Here is an 18,251-nt window from a genome sequence, read left to right on the forward strand (position 1 = left end):
ATAAAAAATGTAAATGATCTCTCAGAGGATGCTTGTAACTCATCAGTCAGTCTAGCTTGAAACTATGAATAATAAATAATTTAGTAGATATGCTGCAACAAGGATTATAAACATGCAAACTGATATAAACAGCGCCTGATATAGGGAAACACTCAGATGAGCTCTGCCTTTGATTTTGGAAGCTGAGATTTTTTTTAATCCTCATGTTTCTACAGAGGCATAAACCCCTGCTATGTTCAATGCTTGCCAGCAGTTACCATATTGTGGTTTCTTAAATAAAGAAATAACAACAAAGAAGAAGGACTGCTGAAACTTTGCCCAGTAAAAACCAATTAAAAACCAAGAAAACACAAAGAAATTAATCCATAAGCTTTTTTCTTCTCTGATCTAAGACTGCTGTACCTGATGGCCTGATTTATACACTCAAACTTAAATACATGTTTGTTTATCCAAGCCACAAACTTGATTGTCTGCCTCAGAGCTGACTTGAAGCTAACCTTAAAGCTGCTTAATAAAGCTTAATAGTAAAACTCAGTCAAATGTTACTGTGCTATTAAAACACTCTCTGGATCTTGGGTTATCCTTTCATGCTAAATACTTTTACAAAATCGCTGAACCAAAAATATTAGGTAAAACTGACCTCCAATCCATAACCATTGCTGTGGAAAAAGTGAAAATGTAGGCTACTTTTCTCTGCTTTACAACTTACTGAAATATACTTTAAAAGCAAATATATGAAACAGAGAGATATAGCTTTTACACACGGGATTGCAGATGTATCAAAGGGAATGTGATAACTTGTCTATATCAAACTATATTGTTAAAAAGACACAGGTATGTGGAAACTGATGGAAACATGACATTAAGTATATGCTAGCATTTCCATTTACTGACACCCCTCCCATTAAAAGTGCCCTGAGCATGGTATATATTTAGCTACAGTTCCTCTTTTAGTCACTTCAAAGTGGAGGAGAATCTGGGTGTAAACAGCCTCAATAAACGACTTCACCAAGAGAATTTCCTGTTCCTCAGATATATTTTTCTCACTGTATTTTGTTTCATGATACTGAAAATTCCTTTTGAAAACACACTTTCTAGATCTTAGTGCTCCCAAGAATTGCCTCAAGCATTCTCTTGCATGAAAATGTAGATTCCTAGTTTGTGGTCCTGGTAGAAGTAAGTAATTCCTTGGCTAACATTTTGAGGTGCATCTAATGATAGCACTATGCAATTATGGAAGACACAATTAATTTAATACTTGGCCTTTTTCCATAGCTTGCCATTTCCTAGGGCAACCAATGTTAGTCTAGTCCTCAGGAGGAATTTTGCAACTTCCAAACTTCAGCCTATTCTGCATTACACCAATAGGCCCTGACTAGGGCATTTTCTGGCAAACAAAGCAGTCATTTCAGGGAATGAAATACTGGCAGAAGTTTTTCTGCCAACCAAAGGATATCCTTTTCCAAGGAAGAATTCCTGGTGAGTCTTTCAGATTAATTAGCTTAAGTTTTCCATTGCTGCAACAGCTGAAGGCAGCTATAGCTATACCAAGTACGCAGCTGTATTTTTGCCTTACATATATGGAAAGGTTTCTCATTTCCTCTTTCTGGTCTAGGACACTCTAATGAATATCAAAAATCCTCACTTCTACTGAAATGGACCTGTTTTTGATGTGTCACTATTTACATAGTAAGTCATACTAGAGTGAAGTCTCACAATTTTCTCTTCAATGTAAATATTTCAGCACATTGCTTACTGTATTTAAATTTTATTCATGCTTTACATAGAGTTGTAATCAAATTGGTTTGAAATGTTTCTTGCAAAATCGTTGTATAAACCATATTTCTTAAGTAGAAGCATGTATGAAAATAAACAAATTCATTTTCTGAATTATATGAGTTTATGATAGTATAACAAATCCTTCAGTGTTTTTAACATGATTATATGAAATTTATCTGGGAAATTTGGATTATATATCAAGTAATAAAGTTTCTGTTGACACTTAATAAATCAAGCTGCAAAATAACACAATCTGGATTCTCACCCCAGGACTTAAAATCTCTTTCAGGGATACATTAAATAAGATTTATGTGTATTTAATTTTTTATGTTTGTATATTTTATATAAAGATTTTTTCTGAACTAGGTAGCTCCTGGTGAAAGTAACACAAAATTTGTTATCTATCTTGATAGATACTGGTCCAAAAAATTAAAATATTAGATGATCTGAAGTGGCAAATAGTGCCCTTTCTCCTCTTACACCTCCTGTTCTTGATGCAGTAGCTTCAGAGCTATCACCTTTCATGGGGAATTCAAGCAATGTCATAAAATGCTACATGATACCTTGTTTTCCTTCAGCACAACTGTCATTCACTTTGACAAAACTGTGAATGCACACGTATTTGAAACACAACAATCCAAATCAGCGGGGCCCAAGCTACAGCTTGCAGACCAAAACTTTGTCTACCAGAATAATTTCCCTGGTCATGACTTGCTCCTTGCTAATACTGCCCCCCACATCTTTGCAACTCATACTTTGTTTAACAGTAAAACGTATATTCCCTGCATGAGTTTACATCCCTCTTCCTCCAAGTGGATGTAAAGTAATCTGTAGCAAGGAGGATTGCAGGCTGGATAGAGGCACTTTCAGTGAGCCTGCTGTGGCCTAAGAATCATTACTCCTGACAAAGATTAGTCAAGGCTGCACTTCCCACCAAAGGGTCTTCACAGTAAGGCTGCAGAGCTAACAGACATTTAGAAGTACACTGGTGTTATGGTTCTTAATATCATTTTCTCAAAAAAAGTACTCCTTCTCCCTCCCAAAGAGCAATTCAGGAAAAACTATGGCAAGCTTTCAGGAGCTTCAAAATTACTTTAGGTCCTGATTTGTGGCTTAATGTATCCTACTTCCCATCTTCAGGGTTCCTATTCACTGGACCAGTTGCGTGGATCTAAATGAGTCATGCCTTTCATTTCAATAAGATGACTCACATGTTTAGTTGGGTGTGTTTGCATGATAATAGCCCTCCAAATAAAAAATGAGAGAGAAGAATCATACTTGCAAAACACAAAATAGCATTTCTCAGTTGCTTGTGCCAGGACAAGGAAATATTCTCAGCCTACATTGCAAACCTGGGAAAAACACCTCTCTGGCAAAAATTCTTCAATATCCACTACCATCTATGTAACTGTGAGAGCATCTTTCTACAGAAACACTTTTTCTTGAAGCAGAACACTACTCCAGCTGTTACCCTGTGCCTCTCAGGTTTTACATGTATTGATTGAGCATGACCAAAATTAAATAATAAGATAGATAAGAAAACAGCTCAAATGATAGATGAAGTAATGAAAATCTAAGTAATTACATCCATCTAAGGAAGTATAGGAGCAGTATTAGTTGATGTAATGCAATAATATAAACCCATATGAACTAAACCTATAATTCTTATTCCTATTACTTCAAATAAGTTCCAAAAGTAACAAAAGTAACAGCTGTGCTTTTTAAAAGAACAGGTTAGACAGCATTTGCTGCAAATTATTCACTAAATCAACTATCTACCTGGAGGAAAAGGAAAAACAAACAAAAAGCACTATCTTTTTTGGAGAACAAAGTGTTTGTCCAGGAACTGTGTGCTCAAGAGCTTGCCTAGTTTTTTAAGCATAGTGATTGGAAAGATAACTGCTTTTCCCTACAGATCTTGCCTTGTGTGTATCACTGCCACTGCATCATCCATGGTACAGGAATATTCTATGATTCACTGACTAGTAAGTCTGAAAGGCAGACCATTTTGTCCCGCATTTTGTCCAGCAATGTGCCAATTTGGCACCTTTTCAAGGGTGTGTGAGGTTGTTTCTTTTCCCTTCAGATGGTAAGAGCATGCTGGGAAGGCACGGAGGAGCCAGCTGACACTGCCTCTCATCTCTGTAGCAGTATCTGCTGTGCGGGAGGGAGCAGCTACCAGCTCCACCCAAGTCTTGCTGAATTCCTGTGGCCTCACTTGGTTGTTTATCCAAGATGCTCCATGACCATGGTCTGTGTCACTCAAAATCTGACTATTTGTTGCCTTTCCTTCCTGAGCTATTGCTCCAGGGGACAGAAGAATGCCAGATTAGCTATTTTGGGGAGCCCAGGTGATGGATAAGGTCAAGGAGATTCAGCATGTGTATTCCTAGGGACTGGAAAAGCATGTCCACTAACCATTTTTTTTTTTTGAATGGGTTAGAGTGTAACATCAAAACCCTCACTTAGGTAACCTTTATGTTCTTCATACTCTCTTGTGGTCATTTTTCAAGTACATTTCCTGTGATTATAAATACAGAACCCTGTAGCTTTTAGAGTGACAGCCAGAAATTCATTCCAGCTGAGAGTACAAGGTTCTGCACTTTAAATACAGGAACGGAGGAGCAGTGTAAAGCTGTAACTCAGTTAGACATTTCCACCCAGACTTTTTCCTGTTTTATGTAAGTAACTGCATTGAACAAAAATATGCACAAGCTGAATCCACATCAAAGAAATATGTGCTCTTAGTATAAAACCAGAAATTAGTATTTTGTTTTCTTGTTCTACTGAACTTCCAGCTGCCCCATTTGCTGAAATGCAATACACTGAATGTATAAGCATGCCCATCATCCTTTACAAGCTCTAGTGCAGAGTTTTGTTGATATTTTATTATTATTATTATTATTATTATTATTATTATTACTACTACTACTACTACTACAATTCTGGATGTACGCCCTGTCTGTGTTTGTCTGCAAGCAAAGAGTGAAGACAAAATCAAATGCTCTCACTCAGATACAGGTAACAGCAAGAAAGCAGGTTATGCTGGAGACATTTATCTGCAATTTCCCTGCTGTACAGTTTTTATTCTGCTGTTGGCTCTCAAAGATATCTGTCTTTTTTTAGGCTGATTTACTCGATTGCCCAGATTATATGGTTTCTACCGCTGTACTTTGCAAGTGCATAATTGCAGTACTTGAAGATATGTTCTTAATTTTGATATCTGTTTGTTTGTTTCCAATCACCCTTTAACCTTTACAACCTACACGCTTTCTCGTTTAATACACGCTTGCAAATTTCCCATCAGGGGAGTATAATTCCACTGGAGCACGTAGTACGCACTAGCGTTGTAACGAAAACAAACCCTTTCTGCACCTTGCCATTAGTAAGACCAGGGCGAAAGCAACCTACGAAGCTATCGAGCCTCAGCGAGGGTCCCGAGAAAACACCCCTCTAAATGGAGCCCTCGCTCCATGTCCAGGTTGTTTCTTTCTTTCTGGCAATGCCTCAAAACTCAACCTCAAACCGTCCCAAAGCGGGTCCGAGCCTTCAGGCATGGGAGCCACGCTGATCTGGCCGGGAGGTGCCGCGGAGCCCGGGTGCATCGGCCGTCGCCCCCCGGCTCAAAGCCCAGCCGCCGGTCGGGGAAGGCTCGTTCCAGTGACAGAGACGGGCAAGCCGGGGTGTTTGCGGTACAAAGCCCTCAGGTAAGAGAGGGAGACGTGTCAAGGGAGCGCAAGAGTACCAGTACAGTCAGCGATGCATGAACCCCGCGCTCCCCTGACGGAAAACAACCCGCTTTCCAGCACGGCTCCCTCCAAACCCTGCGGGTCACGGCTCTGCTGGCAACGCGGGCAGCTGGCAACGGGGCCGATGGGGGCGTGCGGCCCGGGCGAGGCGGGCGGCGGGGCTCCGCTGGGGCACACCCGGGGCGGGGCGGGAGGCGGAGCCTTGGCGCCGCCGCCGAGCCCCGCAGCGGGGCCGGGCGCTGCTGCCGCCGGAGCTTCGCCTGGCCTCCTCCCTCTCGGGCTTGCCACATCGGCACCGCCGTTCCGAGAGGGCGCTTCCCGGAGCGGAGCGGGAGGGAGCCCAGCGCGGGGAGATGGAGCCCCGGTGCTGCCGCCGCCGCCGGCCCCCGGGACTCGCGCTCCGCCAGGGCCGCTGCTGCCACTGCCGGGACGGAGAGAGCGGCCCCGCCGCCGTCTAACGCCGCAGCCCCGGCGGCGCGGCCGAGGCGGGAGGCGGTGCGGAGGCCGCCCCGGCCCCTCCGCCCGCCGGGCGGCGGCGAAGCGCGGCCCCCTCCTCCCCGCCCTCCCCGCCGCCGCTTCCCCGCCCCCGCCCGGCCCTTGGCCGGGCTCGGCAGCCGGGCCATGGCGGGGCGATGAGGGAACGGTTGCCCCTGCCCGCAGGTTGCGTGGGGAGGCGGGGAGCGAAGGGGCTGCGCGGCTCGGCGGCGCTGGAGCCGGGCAGCGGAGCGGGGGGATGCTGGGCGCGGGGGCCGCGGCGCTGCAGCTCCTCTCCCGGGCCGTGAAGCAGGCGGCGGCGCAGGGCGCCCGGCAGGACCTGGGCCGCTGGCTGTCCCGAGCCGCCGGGACGACGGCGGGAGGCGGCGGGAGCGGAGACACCATCGGCTTCGTCCCGGCGGAGGCGGCGGGGGCCGGCGGGCTGCTGCTGGGGCCCTGCGGGGACCAGGACGGGCTGCCGCCCGCGGAGCTGCTGCTCTGCCAGCTGCCCGAGCCGGGCGGCGGCGGGCATGGGCTGGCCGAGGCCCGGGGCTGGCGCTGCTCCTGCTGCCTGCTGGGCACCTGCTGGTGCAAGAGCTGCCTCAGCCTGTGCGTCCTGGCCGCCGTCTGCTTCGCCTCGCTGGCCCTGGTGCGCCAGTACCTGCGGGACCTGCTGCTCTGGGCCGAGAGCCTGGACAGCCTGGCCGGTGTGCTGCTCTTCACCGTGGGCTTCATCGTCGTGTCCTTCCCGTGCGGCTGGGGCTACATCCTGCTCAACGTGGCCGCCGGCTACCTCTACGGCTTCGTGCTGGGCATGGGGCTGATGGTGTTCGGCGTCCTCGTCGGCACCTTTGTCGCCCACGTGGCCTGCAAGCGGCTGTTGGCCCGCTGGGCTCGGGCCAGGATCCAGGGCAGCGGGACGCTCAGTGCCATCGTCCGTGTCGTGGAGGGCGGCAGCGGCCTCAAGGTGGTGTTTCTGTCGCGGCTGACGCTGATCCCCTTCGGGCTGCAGAACGCCGTCTTCGCGGTGAGTCCCTGCCTGGGCTGTGCGGCCAAGGACGACAAGTGCTGGGAGGATGTCTTTCGGCACAGTGGCTGCTGTTTTTGGTAGAGGTTGCCTCCTTTCCTGGGAACAAGCCGTGGTTTCTCTCTCTTTTAACAACTGTAAAAACAACCCTCTCTGCCCGCTCTTCTGTGCATGCAGAGGGACACAAGCAGATTTTTGAGATGCCTTGCTCACTGGTGTTGTGTTAGAGTTGCTCCCTTGTCCTTCAAACCTGTATCCTAGTGTTAGAATCACCAAGGTGCCGCATAGCAAAATCTGTGGAGAACTCAACAGTTATGATGTGTCTCTGCTTTCAAAGTGATCCGCTTTAAAACATGGCAGGAGTTGAGGAAAACTCTTGCCAGATCTTCCTAAACTACTTAATATAAGTAATCATATTGGAAAAATAGAAGTGGACAGATTAAAATTCTTTCTCGGTGTGGTTGGTGTTTGTACCATGCATCTGGCAAATCCGTACAGGATGTAAAGTCCATGCACACAAAACAGGTTGCAGGTTTTGGGCAGAGCAGCATGTAACCTCAGACCTGAAAAGGGACTGTACTCTGGAGTGGCACTGAAAGTTAGTTTAAACTTGAGTCTGGAAAAGGGTTAGTCTTGCTTTTCTTTCTACTTTCAGGTGAAGATTGGTGCATTCATTTGTTCTCTGATCATCTTAAAGGAAAAAAACTAAAGAAGAACATGGAGGGTGGTTTGCTTGAGTATTGTCATGCTGCTGATGACAATTTCAGACCCTCCTTTCTTCCTGAGTACTTTGAAGGATCTGGTTTTGGCTGTGTTATTCCTCAGTTGTATCTACTAACTTGGTGAAGTCAAAACTAAGCAAACTGGATTGTGAAATACTTTAAATGTTACCAGTAATTTGGATATTCTTTAGCACAAGTGACTATCTAAACACATGTTTTGGCCTTCCACTTTCTTACAGCCCACCCTGTCTGCTACAGATCCTGTACCCTTCTGAAGCATTTGCTTCATTTTGGCAGAATCATCTGGCTGCAATTAGTAGGTCACTGAATACCAAATTTGTTTTTAAAGTAAAATTTAACCCATGCAATTTTGGGGTGTAACATCCACACCAAATATTTTAAATTGCTGTATATAAAAATCTGTACTGGAGCATTCATCTCCAGAGCTGTAATCTCTATCCATAAAAACTGTAGCAACTTGTAATTTCTTTTTAAGAAATCCTTAAACCATTTTCTTGTTAAGAATGAAAAACTGAACAGCTGAACCTTTGCAGTTTTATTTGTTAACTTATATTACTGCAGGGTTATACTACTTGTATTACTGGAGAGGCATAGACCTGTCCAGCTGGGAGAGCCGAGTCCCTCCCGGAGCCCAAGGTCCAGTGTTGCAGATGAAGCTTCTGCTGTGCTGTGACCCTCCTAAAGTAGGGAGAGCTGTTGTGCTCTGGTTGTTCACAGCTTTGGAAAGCCACTTGCGGTAGTCTGCAGATGATATAGAGTAGTATTGTATCTGAACAACAGACCAGAGAATTACAAAGTTAAAATTATTTCCTTCCTGGCATAACCCTTCTGTTGGAAACACGATTCAGCAGAGTATTCGGGCCAGTTCAATATTAAAATTATGCTGTAAATCATTGTGGTTTGTATTCTCCATATTCTGCAGGCTAAATAATTTTCTTTCCAAGTGGATGGTTTCAGTGTTAAAATAATAGATAGGAAATGAGATGAAACCAGATGCTTGAGTTATGCCAAGTAACTTAGATTTTTTTTGCTAATTTTAGTTTGGTTATGTTTATTACTCCTGATTTACTACTTTGTAGCATAGTCAAATAATGCACAGCGTATACTCAATTTTTCACTGAGAACATTTAATATGAGCTACTAGATCACCAAAAAGTGATGCATACAAATCTAGGAATTCAAGAGATTTACTCATCTTGAGTCGAATTTAAGTTACATAAAAAGTACAGTATTCTGCCTACACAGACCAAGCTGTCATTTCCTTGAAATCTCACTTATTTGAAAACTTAACACTCGTTTTAAGTTTAAAATGCATTTCCCCATGCTAGCAACTTCAGCAATGAATTTTAAAAGGATTAATTTTTAAACAACAGTGAACTTAAGCAAAAGTACACATCTTTAACTTTCCAGTGGCCTGGTCTATGCATGTTTTCTATATGGATATTTTAAAGCTAACTGGAGATACCGAGAATACTTAAATGAGAGAGAAGGAAGGAAGTGACACATAAGGCTCAGGGAAAGGCATAACCTTGATGTGAGCAGGGTCATCTGCAGGGCCGGGATTAAACGATTTCTACAAGCACTTGTTCGGTGGCATGTACCATCTGCTGAGGCCTTTTGGGAGGTTGACTTGGAGGGGGTGTAGAGAAAGATGGAAGAGCTTCTTAGGTTTTGAGTAGTGAGGGAATCATATTAGTTGAAACAGCACAAGAAGAAAATTAAGACAAATTCCTTAGCGTCTCACCAGCCAGATGTGAAGGTCTTGCTTCTTGAAAGGTTCTGCTGGTAGTAGAGGGGTGAGGTAATGCATGTGCTTGCCTTTCTGGAATATAGCACTTACTAGCTGAAAGTATGTTTGTATTTCTCTTTTAAGTTTTGGATAATTGTCACTCTCGATGCCAGAGTGGCCTGGGCTGCTGGGGTGAGTTGATAGCTCTTATTGATGTGTTTGCCCATGCACAGCTCTCTCACCTTGCCAGCTCTGGAGTGTTTTGAAGGCAGGTCTGTCTGTAAGGAGGGCTGGTATGCAGGTTATCATCTCCTTCCCACGAGTTTGTTCTTGGAGTGAGATTTGTGCAACCTGGTTATTTGTAGTGCCAGATGTAGGTTAGATGGGATTTCATACTTCCCCTCCCCTCTTTAAGGGGAATATTACATGAAAGAAATAATCTGATTAAAAAATCTGAGTGTTCAAGTGTGCACCTCTGGGATCAGAAATGCATACAGTGAAGTCAGAGTTGAAGAAGTGGTACCTGCTTTGTAAGAACACGCACACTGCTTCTTCTGCTTGTTGGAAAGTTGGCAGCTGGTTTGGTTTTTTTGTATTACTGGGATGTTTTTAGGGGGTAGTGTTGGCTTTTTTGGGGGGTAGGGGCAGGAAGAGGTGCTCCTGGGGGATTTAATTTTGGGCTTTTTTTTAGGAAAAAAGCACCAGAGCTATCCTTTGCCCTTGGTCACTAAGCCTACCTGATCTGAAACACAGGAATTTGTAAACTGAGGGAAGAGAAATTCCCTGCAATCCCTAAAGGCATGGGAGCCCCCAGCTAAGTCTTGACAGAATCATTTATTCCTTGACAGTGCTGAACCAAAGGTGTCAGCTGCAAAGAATGCACAAGACTTCCATGGGACAAAGCCCATCCACGGCTTAGTGGGGGTGTGTAGGGGGGTTCTGGCTATTGTTATCAGTGCAATTAGGTAGTTCTTGATGGTAATCAAATACAATTTAAATGCGTTTCTGTTACGGCCCATAACACAATTGCATCCATCCTTGGTTTGGGATTTCAGGATTAATTTTTGCTGGCTTGAGCTTTCACCAGAAACAGAGCCCAGGTAGGCTCTGTTAGGCAGCCTGGCCATGCAGTTACCAGTTTGGCAGGTTCATAGAACAGGTAAAGTTCCTAGAGAGACAAGTATGGAAAGCTGTAAGTTTTATTGATGATTTCTCAGGTTTCTTAGCCAGGGATACTGCCTACTTCCTGTGTATTCTGGGGAAAGGGATACAACCGTAGCTCTAAATCTACAGTTCAGTTAAAATGACATCTCAAAAATTTTTTCACCCTCTCCTTAGGTTTCATTGCAGTGGGAAGCACAAGCTGCAATTAAGTATATCCACTGGGGCAGTCTCCCCTTCATTTGGAAACAATCTCTCTCATGACTCAGGAGGTCCAGTTGTTTCGGGACTCATCCAGGTGTGCAGACATGTTGTTCTGCAACTGAAATGTCCTTAATACATCTACAAGAAATTGGTGAGAGAGGTGCCAGGAGTGTTAAAGCAATCTTTGGGAAGTTTCCCAGTTCCATTAGATGCAGTGGTAGTGTCCTACTTAGCAAATCTTGCCTCTGCGTTAGTATTTCAGAAACTTTTAATAGCAGCTCCTTCATTCCCTTGGCAGTATGGGAACTTTGGACTATGCATTCTTATTACATGGCCCAGATTACAACAATGCTTAAAAAAGTCTTTTGAAAGTATTGGTCAAATGTGAAGTTCTGGCATAATTGTATAATCCCTTTTCATTATAAATCTAAATTAATCTTGTCTAGAGAAGGAAATATAATATTTGTGGTGCTGGTATATATTTCAGTCTGTGGGAAGTATAATATGCAGCGTGAAGTTTGGAAATGGCTTATTGGATCTTGTTCCAGTGAATTATTTTTAATCTTTATGCTTCATTGCATTCTGCTCCTCCATTGCCCTTCCTCCCAAAAACTTTCCACTGATGGTGGTTAGAGCTCTGAGAATTCAGCACTGTGACTTTCACAGTAACTAAAGTTTATTTTAAGAATAGCGTGACGAAATGAGTAACGTTGCTGCTATTCTTTGGTCTTCAACATTGTACAAAACTGGCAAGGTCAATAATTTCCATGTAGGCTCTCAGTGTTAGAGCTGTTCTTAATTAGATCTCTGTTATTATCAACTGAATTATCTGGAAAATGTGTTGGACCGCTTGTTTTCAAAGTCATTGTTTTTATACTCATTTCTAATCCAGTTTCCTCTTGTTTTCTTTTTTCTTGTGTAAATATCTTTTGATCTCATGACACTTACTTGCCTTTAATATTTCCTGATGGCTGCTGATACTAATTTAGCTGGTACTGTGTACTTTATTCCCATGTAAGCTTGTGCGTCCACCTATTGACACAGAACAGAAACTTCACAGCAAAGAGAAGAAAATACCGAAGTATTCTTAGTGTTTTCTCCAGAGAAGTTAATAAAACCTATAGCTATGTGCACTATTTTGCTCACTAATGGAAGTGAGATGCAAAATGTATATATTTTTTAATGATATATCAGTATAGATATAGATGGATATTACTCATAGGGTTCACTGAAAGATGTGTATCTTAATAAGCTCATAACTTGCCCTGCCTAGACAAATTGTATCTGCCATTCTGTTTACCTGGGTCCTATCTATAACAGTGACATTTTGAACAATTACCTCTTGTATTATTTGCCATATGCGTAAAATGCAAAACAGATTTTTGTGTTAGACTTTCACATTCGATAAAATAATTTCTTCTCATAAATCCAAGGACTCTGTTCACCAGATAAAAATAAATATCTTGAGTGAACAGGGTAATTGCACCCCTAGTTACTGACTGTTGTACAGAGATGTTGCATAATGTAAGGTGAAAAGAAATCAAACCTAGTAACCTATCTAGTTAAAAAACTAGGTACATGTTGTATCATCTTATTATCTTCCCCTGTGCATGAATCAAAGTTTCAGTGAAGGAATATAGGATATTCTTTCATGATTTTGCAGGGATGGTTATGGGAAGTGGTAGTCTGGTTGCTTGTACACATAGATTGTGTTGGAGCTGCTCTTGATTTCTTACTCTCTCTTTTTACTCAGATTACAGATTTATCACTACCCAACTACCTGATGGCTTCTTCACTTGGGCTGCTTCCTACTCAGCTCCTGAACTCTTACTTGGGCACTACCTTGCGCACGATGGAGGACGTGATTGCAGAACAAAGTGTTAGTGGCTATTTTGTGTTCGGTTTACAGGTCAGTTAAAATAACTGCTTTCATAGACCTTGGTAACGGTGCTATCTGTCTCTGATTTCTGTTGATAGCTAGATACCCAGAAAAATGGATTCCCAGTGTACTGATTTCTTTAGATTTTGTTTTATCCTCTGAAAAAAGTGTAATTCTCTCACACCTCACCATAGCATAAAGCAGAACTTACTCAGTGTTCTCCTTTCTGATACAGTTTTCGTTAAGTTTTCTTCTCTTGATGTCCTAGGGTGACCTTATGATGCTTGTATCCCCAGTCATCTGTTCTATTTATGCTGGATATTAAGTTCTGCATATTTAAGACTGATTCTGAGAGCAAAGGAGGGGAAAGAAGGGCACAGTTTGTTTTTAGAAACTGCACTTGCTCCCTGCAATTCTCTGCCATGGATTGTGTTGTCTGCAGCACGGACAGCGGGAAAGAGCTCTCCTTTGCTTTTAGTTAGTTTTCTTTTTGGCTAGTTGAGGCAGAAAAATTCCCCAGATTATGGCTTTTCTTTTTCTTGGAACTGATTAGTCCTGCTCTGGACTGAAAATCCAGAAAAACACTTGCCTTCTTGGGTAATCTGCTGAATTTTAGACTTGTTAAACCACGCCTACACAAAAGATTGTGTGTGTGTAGACCCAGGACTTGTGCACTTTTCACTGCTAGCACTCAGCATACCCATTTTGCATAGATTAAAAATGCTGTAGAGAAATAGCATTAAAAATGCTATTTCCCTAATGCCTAAATCAGAATATCCTAATTTTACAAGTGAGTAAATTAATGAGAAGTATATCAAGTACCTTTACATGACCTTAGCTCTTGAAATAATTTATCAGTAAATTTTGGGTGTAAGCCTTAGGTGTGAGACCATTATGAGCATAGGGGTTATGGGTATTTCTGAATTATATTATATAGTAAAACCTCCTTTGATGGTGACATTACTTTAAGCTGTGTTTGACTAACAATTACCATGGTTTGCAGACTTTCAGTAGGTACTGCAGTAATTTCTGTTTCTCAGTTTTTACAGTCATAAAGCTAATGTTTAACAATGCTAACATAGAAAACTAAGTCTAGGACCATTTTAAACGTACCTTCCTCCTTTGCCCTGAAATTTGTGCACTCTTAAATAGAACTATTTGTACTGAATAGAAATAGAAGCTATATAATTTATGGCTTTCATGAAGCATGGTAAAAATAAATGCCTTTGTAAGTGTGGTGTAGATAGTCTTGATAGATCAAAGAGAAAATAAGTGATTTCTTGATCAGCTATTATTTTAGTCATGAAGTGTTATTTCCAGGGTAGTAGTTTTTAGTGGCCTTCTCCTTTTTTCCCCCATTTATATATTTATTATTTTTTTAATTGACATTGACTCTCCTTTGCAGATTATATAGGTTGTAACATAACTGTTGCTCAGGTAAGTGGTAGCTGGGTAGCCTGAATGTTTTAAAAGGAGTACTAACCTCTTTAAGACCAGTCCTTGGGATGTGACTGAATAACTGAAGGGGAGGCCTTTAGTGGAGAAGCTATTTGCATTTTCCCACTGTCTCTCAGGCATCTGCTGAGTGCTTTGCCTGGATGAGCCTTGATAGGACTTTGATTTAGTAAATAGCTCTGAAAATACTTCACATTTCATGGTTGTCTATATATATATATATATTTATTTTTTTTTTAATTATTTATCTAGGGAACTAGGTTACTGGTAGCAATATTTCTAAACCAAAGCAAATTTAAATATTTGGGTAAGCTTCTAGAATAGATATTTTCCTATCTATTAAAAAATTAGTGTCTGTAATATTATTGTGAATCTTACATTAGCCAGCTTTTGAAATGTTTAACATAAATTGATGAGGAATGTCATTTTCACCCCAAGGGTAGTCAAGCACTGGAGCAGAGTGCCCAAAGAAGTGGTGAAATCTCTATCCTTTTACAGTTCTCAAGACCTGACTGGACAAAAGTTCTGTTCTGATCTTACAGCCAGCCCTGCTCTGAGCAGCTGGTTGGACTAGAGACTGCCAGGGTGCCTTCCAGCTGCAGTTGTCCTGTGCTCATACTTGTCAGTTGTCTTAGTGATATTCCAGCACTGCCTGCTATGCTGACAGGTGTTTTAAGCAATAGTACTCAATGTTAAAGAAAGCAGCCCTACAGTTAGTAATGAGGTTCAGGTTTTAGACTCAGAACTCTAGGTTCTGTTGTAAGTAATATAACTTTTTTGCCTTTTTGAATAGAAGCTGCAGATTCCAGCTAGTTAACGTTCTTCTAAAAAGGCAGAGGAATTTGTTTCTTTCAAAGGGACTCACTATTAGACACCTTGATTTTTATTTAGAGATTTTATCTTTTTTTTCTTTTTCCTAAGGAGGATCTCAGCTAAAAACTTCACTGGTGTTTTATTGAAGAGAGAACGTGAAAGGATTGCTTTATAACAAGTATATGAAGTTCAACAGAAAGAAAGAAACTTATCTTTTCAATGTATATAAATATTTTAAGTTCTGTGTGATACCCATGTTCTTATATGCTGGTTACATTGTTAGCCTATGTAGATTTAGAGCTACTCAGGGGTTCAGTTCATCTCCCTTCCAGTGTCTTGCCCGCGAAGCTTTGAGTCAACAGATGCCTTCATGAATCTTTGCATTGACAGCTTTTTGTTTCATTCAGATCAGTTGCTTTGTATTCATTCCCACAGCCTGTGGAGCCTACAACACTCTTGTTTTATTTGCAGATTGTCATAAGCATAGGACTGTCGTTTTATGTCGTTCACCGGGCTCAAGTGGAACTCAATGCAGCGATTGTAGCGTGTGAAATGGAAATGAAGACGTCGCTTGTTAAAGACACTCAGCCGAGCATCAATGGCTCAACCACATACTGCAACAAGAGGACAGTAGCATTCTCTGGAGGGGGTGTCAATATTGTGTGATTTCAAGTATTAATGACTAAGTAAGGTTTTGTGAACCTGAGCTAGGAATATATTGAACCTTGCCTAGAAATATCTATGGACAATTGAAATGGATTTTTAAAAAATTACGAGTGATTACAGGTTGTACTGTGGCACAAACCAACTGACCAGCTCTTTAATTGCACATAGGGTGACTTCTAGCAAGACAAGGAAGATGGCAAAGTAACTTAAGATGTAAATGCAAATTTGGCTGCACCTTTGGTCATTTATTATGCCTGTCATGGCCTGTAATCTGCACTTTAAGTAGGTTTTTTTTCCTTTGCTCCTATAAACTGAGAAATGCTTCTATAAACAAAAAAGTAGCACAGAGGTAAATATTTTTCTGCTTAGCATTATTTATAAGGCTAAATAATTATATACAGTAGAATTTTATTACTGATAAAGGTGAATGAGAAAGTATACAATTCAATGTATGTTATTCTTGAATGTGCTTTTGCTTAGGAATTGCTTCCAGAACTTGGAGTGTATTATTTAGCTAATGATGGGACCATTTGGCTTTTTCTTCATTTTTTTATTTAAAAAAAATAGAACCCTATATAAAGTTTTGGTTGAATGTATTTTTCTAAGTCATTACAAATGTTGCAGAGCCATGCAAATGTATTCACACAAGCTTAAATCCTACATTGTGGGACTGAAGTGCTCTTAAATTACATTTTAAGTTACACTGTGTAATATGCAAAGTACAAGGGAAAATGCAGAAGTTAGATTGCAATGACTATTTGAATGACACTTAATTGGTTTTGCCACCTTGGTGATTGGTAACAAAGGGCTGTTCCACATTAGTCCTATCTATGGTATTTTTAATTGTTAAAAGGATGAAGTTTTTCAGCTCACATGACTGCATGTTGTAAGGCTTCTAGAGCAGGGAGCTAAATTGCTGCTCTAAACAGAATGATGGGATATTAGCAGTACTAATTTTACAAGAAGGTGGCCTTTATTTTGTAAGTGAATCCCCTCTCCCTTTAAAAAGCTTTAAAAATTCACTTTGGTTGGCACATCTTTTGTACTAGTTTTACATTTTTTAAAAGATGCAATCTATTACAAATTTCATTAGCGTGAAGAAACGAAAACTAGAGGTTCTCCTTGGAAAAAGAAATAATCCAGTAATGGAGAGGACAGCAATGTCTCTGAGACTCAGGAATTCTGACTCCATTTTTGCAAGACAACACTATATTGGATACTGCTCCTTTTACGCCTGCTGTGGACTGTTTTTCACTGCATTAAATAGACTGGATAACCTGGCGGTAACTTGTATGTGTGTCTAAAAGAAAAACAACAGTAATGCCTGAACACAATGTTCTGTATGTGTGTGTTTCATGTAGATATACATACCGATGTTCAATGGCTCAAACACATGCAAGTCATCTGATACAAAAATAATGTAAAGTATGGCTTCTTTTGTAGTTATTTTGTGCGAGTTTTTAAGGATGCTTTCAGTCTTCAAAATTTTGAGTTATTTTCTTACAGTACGACTGTGCCTCCTTTTTGTAAGGTTGGCTGTAGGGTCCAAGCATTTTTGTCTTGAGAACAGTGGTCTTCAAGGCCATTGGGAAGCAGAGATGTGGGAGCCTAACAGCCTTGCTGAGAGGACGTGCAGCCCTCGCGTAACCGAACATCTGCGCGTTCCTTCCTAGTGGGAGTTCCATTTTGTTCCTCAAATACTTATCCTTTGCAGATTGCCGTTCTTGGGTCCTGCGACCTAAAGAACTGAACTAGTTCAATGAAAGCAACAAAGTTCAGATTGTTTCCTTTCTGTTGTTTAGGGGCTTGGTTTTGGTTTCTTTTTTGGTTGGGTTTTGTTTTGTTTTGGGGAGGTGGTTTTTTGTTTTTTGTTTTTTTTTGTTTTGGTTTCACTTGGTTTTGGGTTTAGTTTTGGTTGGTTGGTTTTTGAAAAGGCAATCTGTATCTACCTGGAAGTGTTCATTTACACATCTCTGCCTCTGACAGCTCCTGTGTGAAAACAAGAGAGCCAGATAACTTTTTGATGGCGTTATTTGTCATCATAGTATAATTGAGTCCTTTCTTAACTAAAGGGTTTTTTTTTTGTTTGTTTCTTGTGAAGAACAGTCCTTCGGTGAACTGATCTGAACTTTGCTCTATCTTGCCAAATGAACAATAGTGTTTTGAAGAGGGTAGCTCTTTCTTTGCATTTTTTAACTAACTTAAGGTTGCGTTGTTATTTGAAACATTTCCCAAATATGTATTTTGAAGTGCTTTTATTTCCATGACATTTTGTAACCAGAGTAACTTCACTATGTGAACACTTTTGTAGTATGGAATTAGTTCTTAAGACTTTTGCATTTTGCTTGATACTTGTAATATTTGTGTACAAGTTAATGGGAAATGTGCATTAAAAGGAACTTTTCTGTACCATGCCAATCATAATTTTATACAATAAATTCACTCAAATTTCTTTAAAGGAATATGTATTAACTGTTTAAGTTGCTATGACATAGTTGGAAAGAAGGTGCAGTGGAGTCTCATCTTTATGCAGCCATACAAAGATAATTGTCTGCATCAGAGGGGAAACAAG

General features: G+C 41.4%; 1 protein-coding gene across 1 annotated transcript; it reads left to right on the top strand.

Annotated features, from left to right (window-relative positions):
- Positions 1 to 6,138: 6,138 nt before the first annotated feature.
- On the top strand, positions 6,139 to 18,045 carry TMEM64 (transmembrane protein 64). Its single transcript, XM_084212328.1, has 3 exons — positions 6,139 to 7,029; positions 12,620 to 12,775; positions 15,485 to 18,045. The coding sequence occupies exons 1-3, from the start codon at positions 6,262 to 6,264 to the stop codon at positions 15,677 to 15,679; spliced, it is 1,119 nt and encodes a 372-aa protein (XP_084068454.1). The 5' UTR covers positions 6,139 to 6,261; the 3' UTR covers positions 15,680 to 18,045.
- Positions 18,046 to 18,251: the final 206 nt, after the last annotated feature.

This window comes from Fringilla coelebs (assembly GCF_963513975.1).
Source record: "Fringilla coelebs genome assembly, chromosome: 1".
In the NCBI taxonomy this organism is placed as follows: Eukaryota; Metazoa; Chordata; class Aves; order Passeriformes; family Fringillidae; genus Fringilla; species Fringilla coelebs.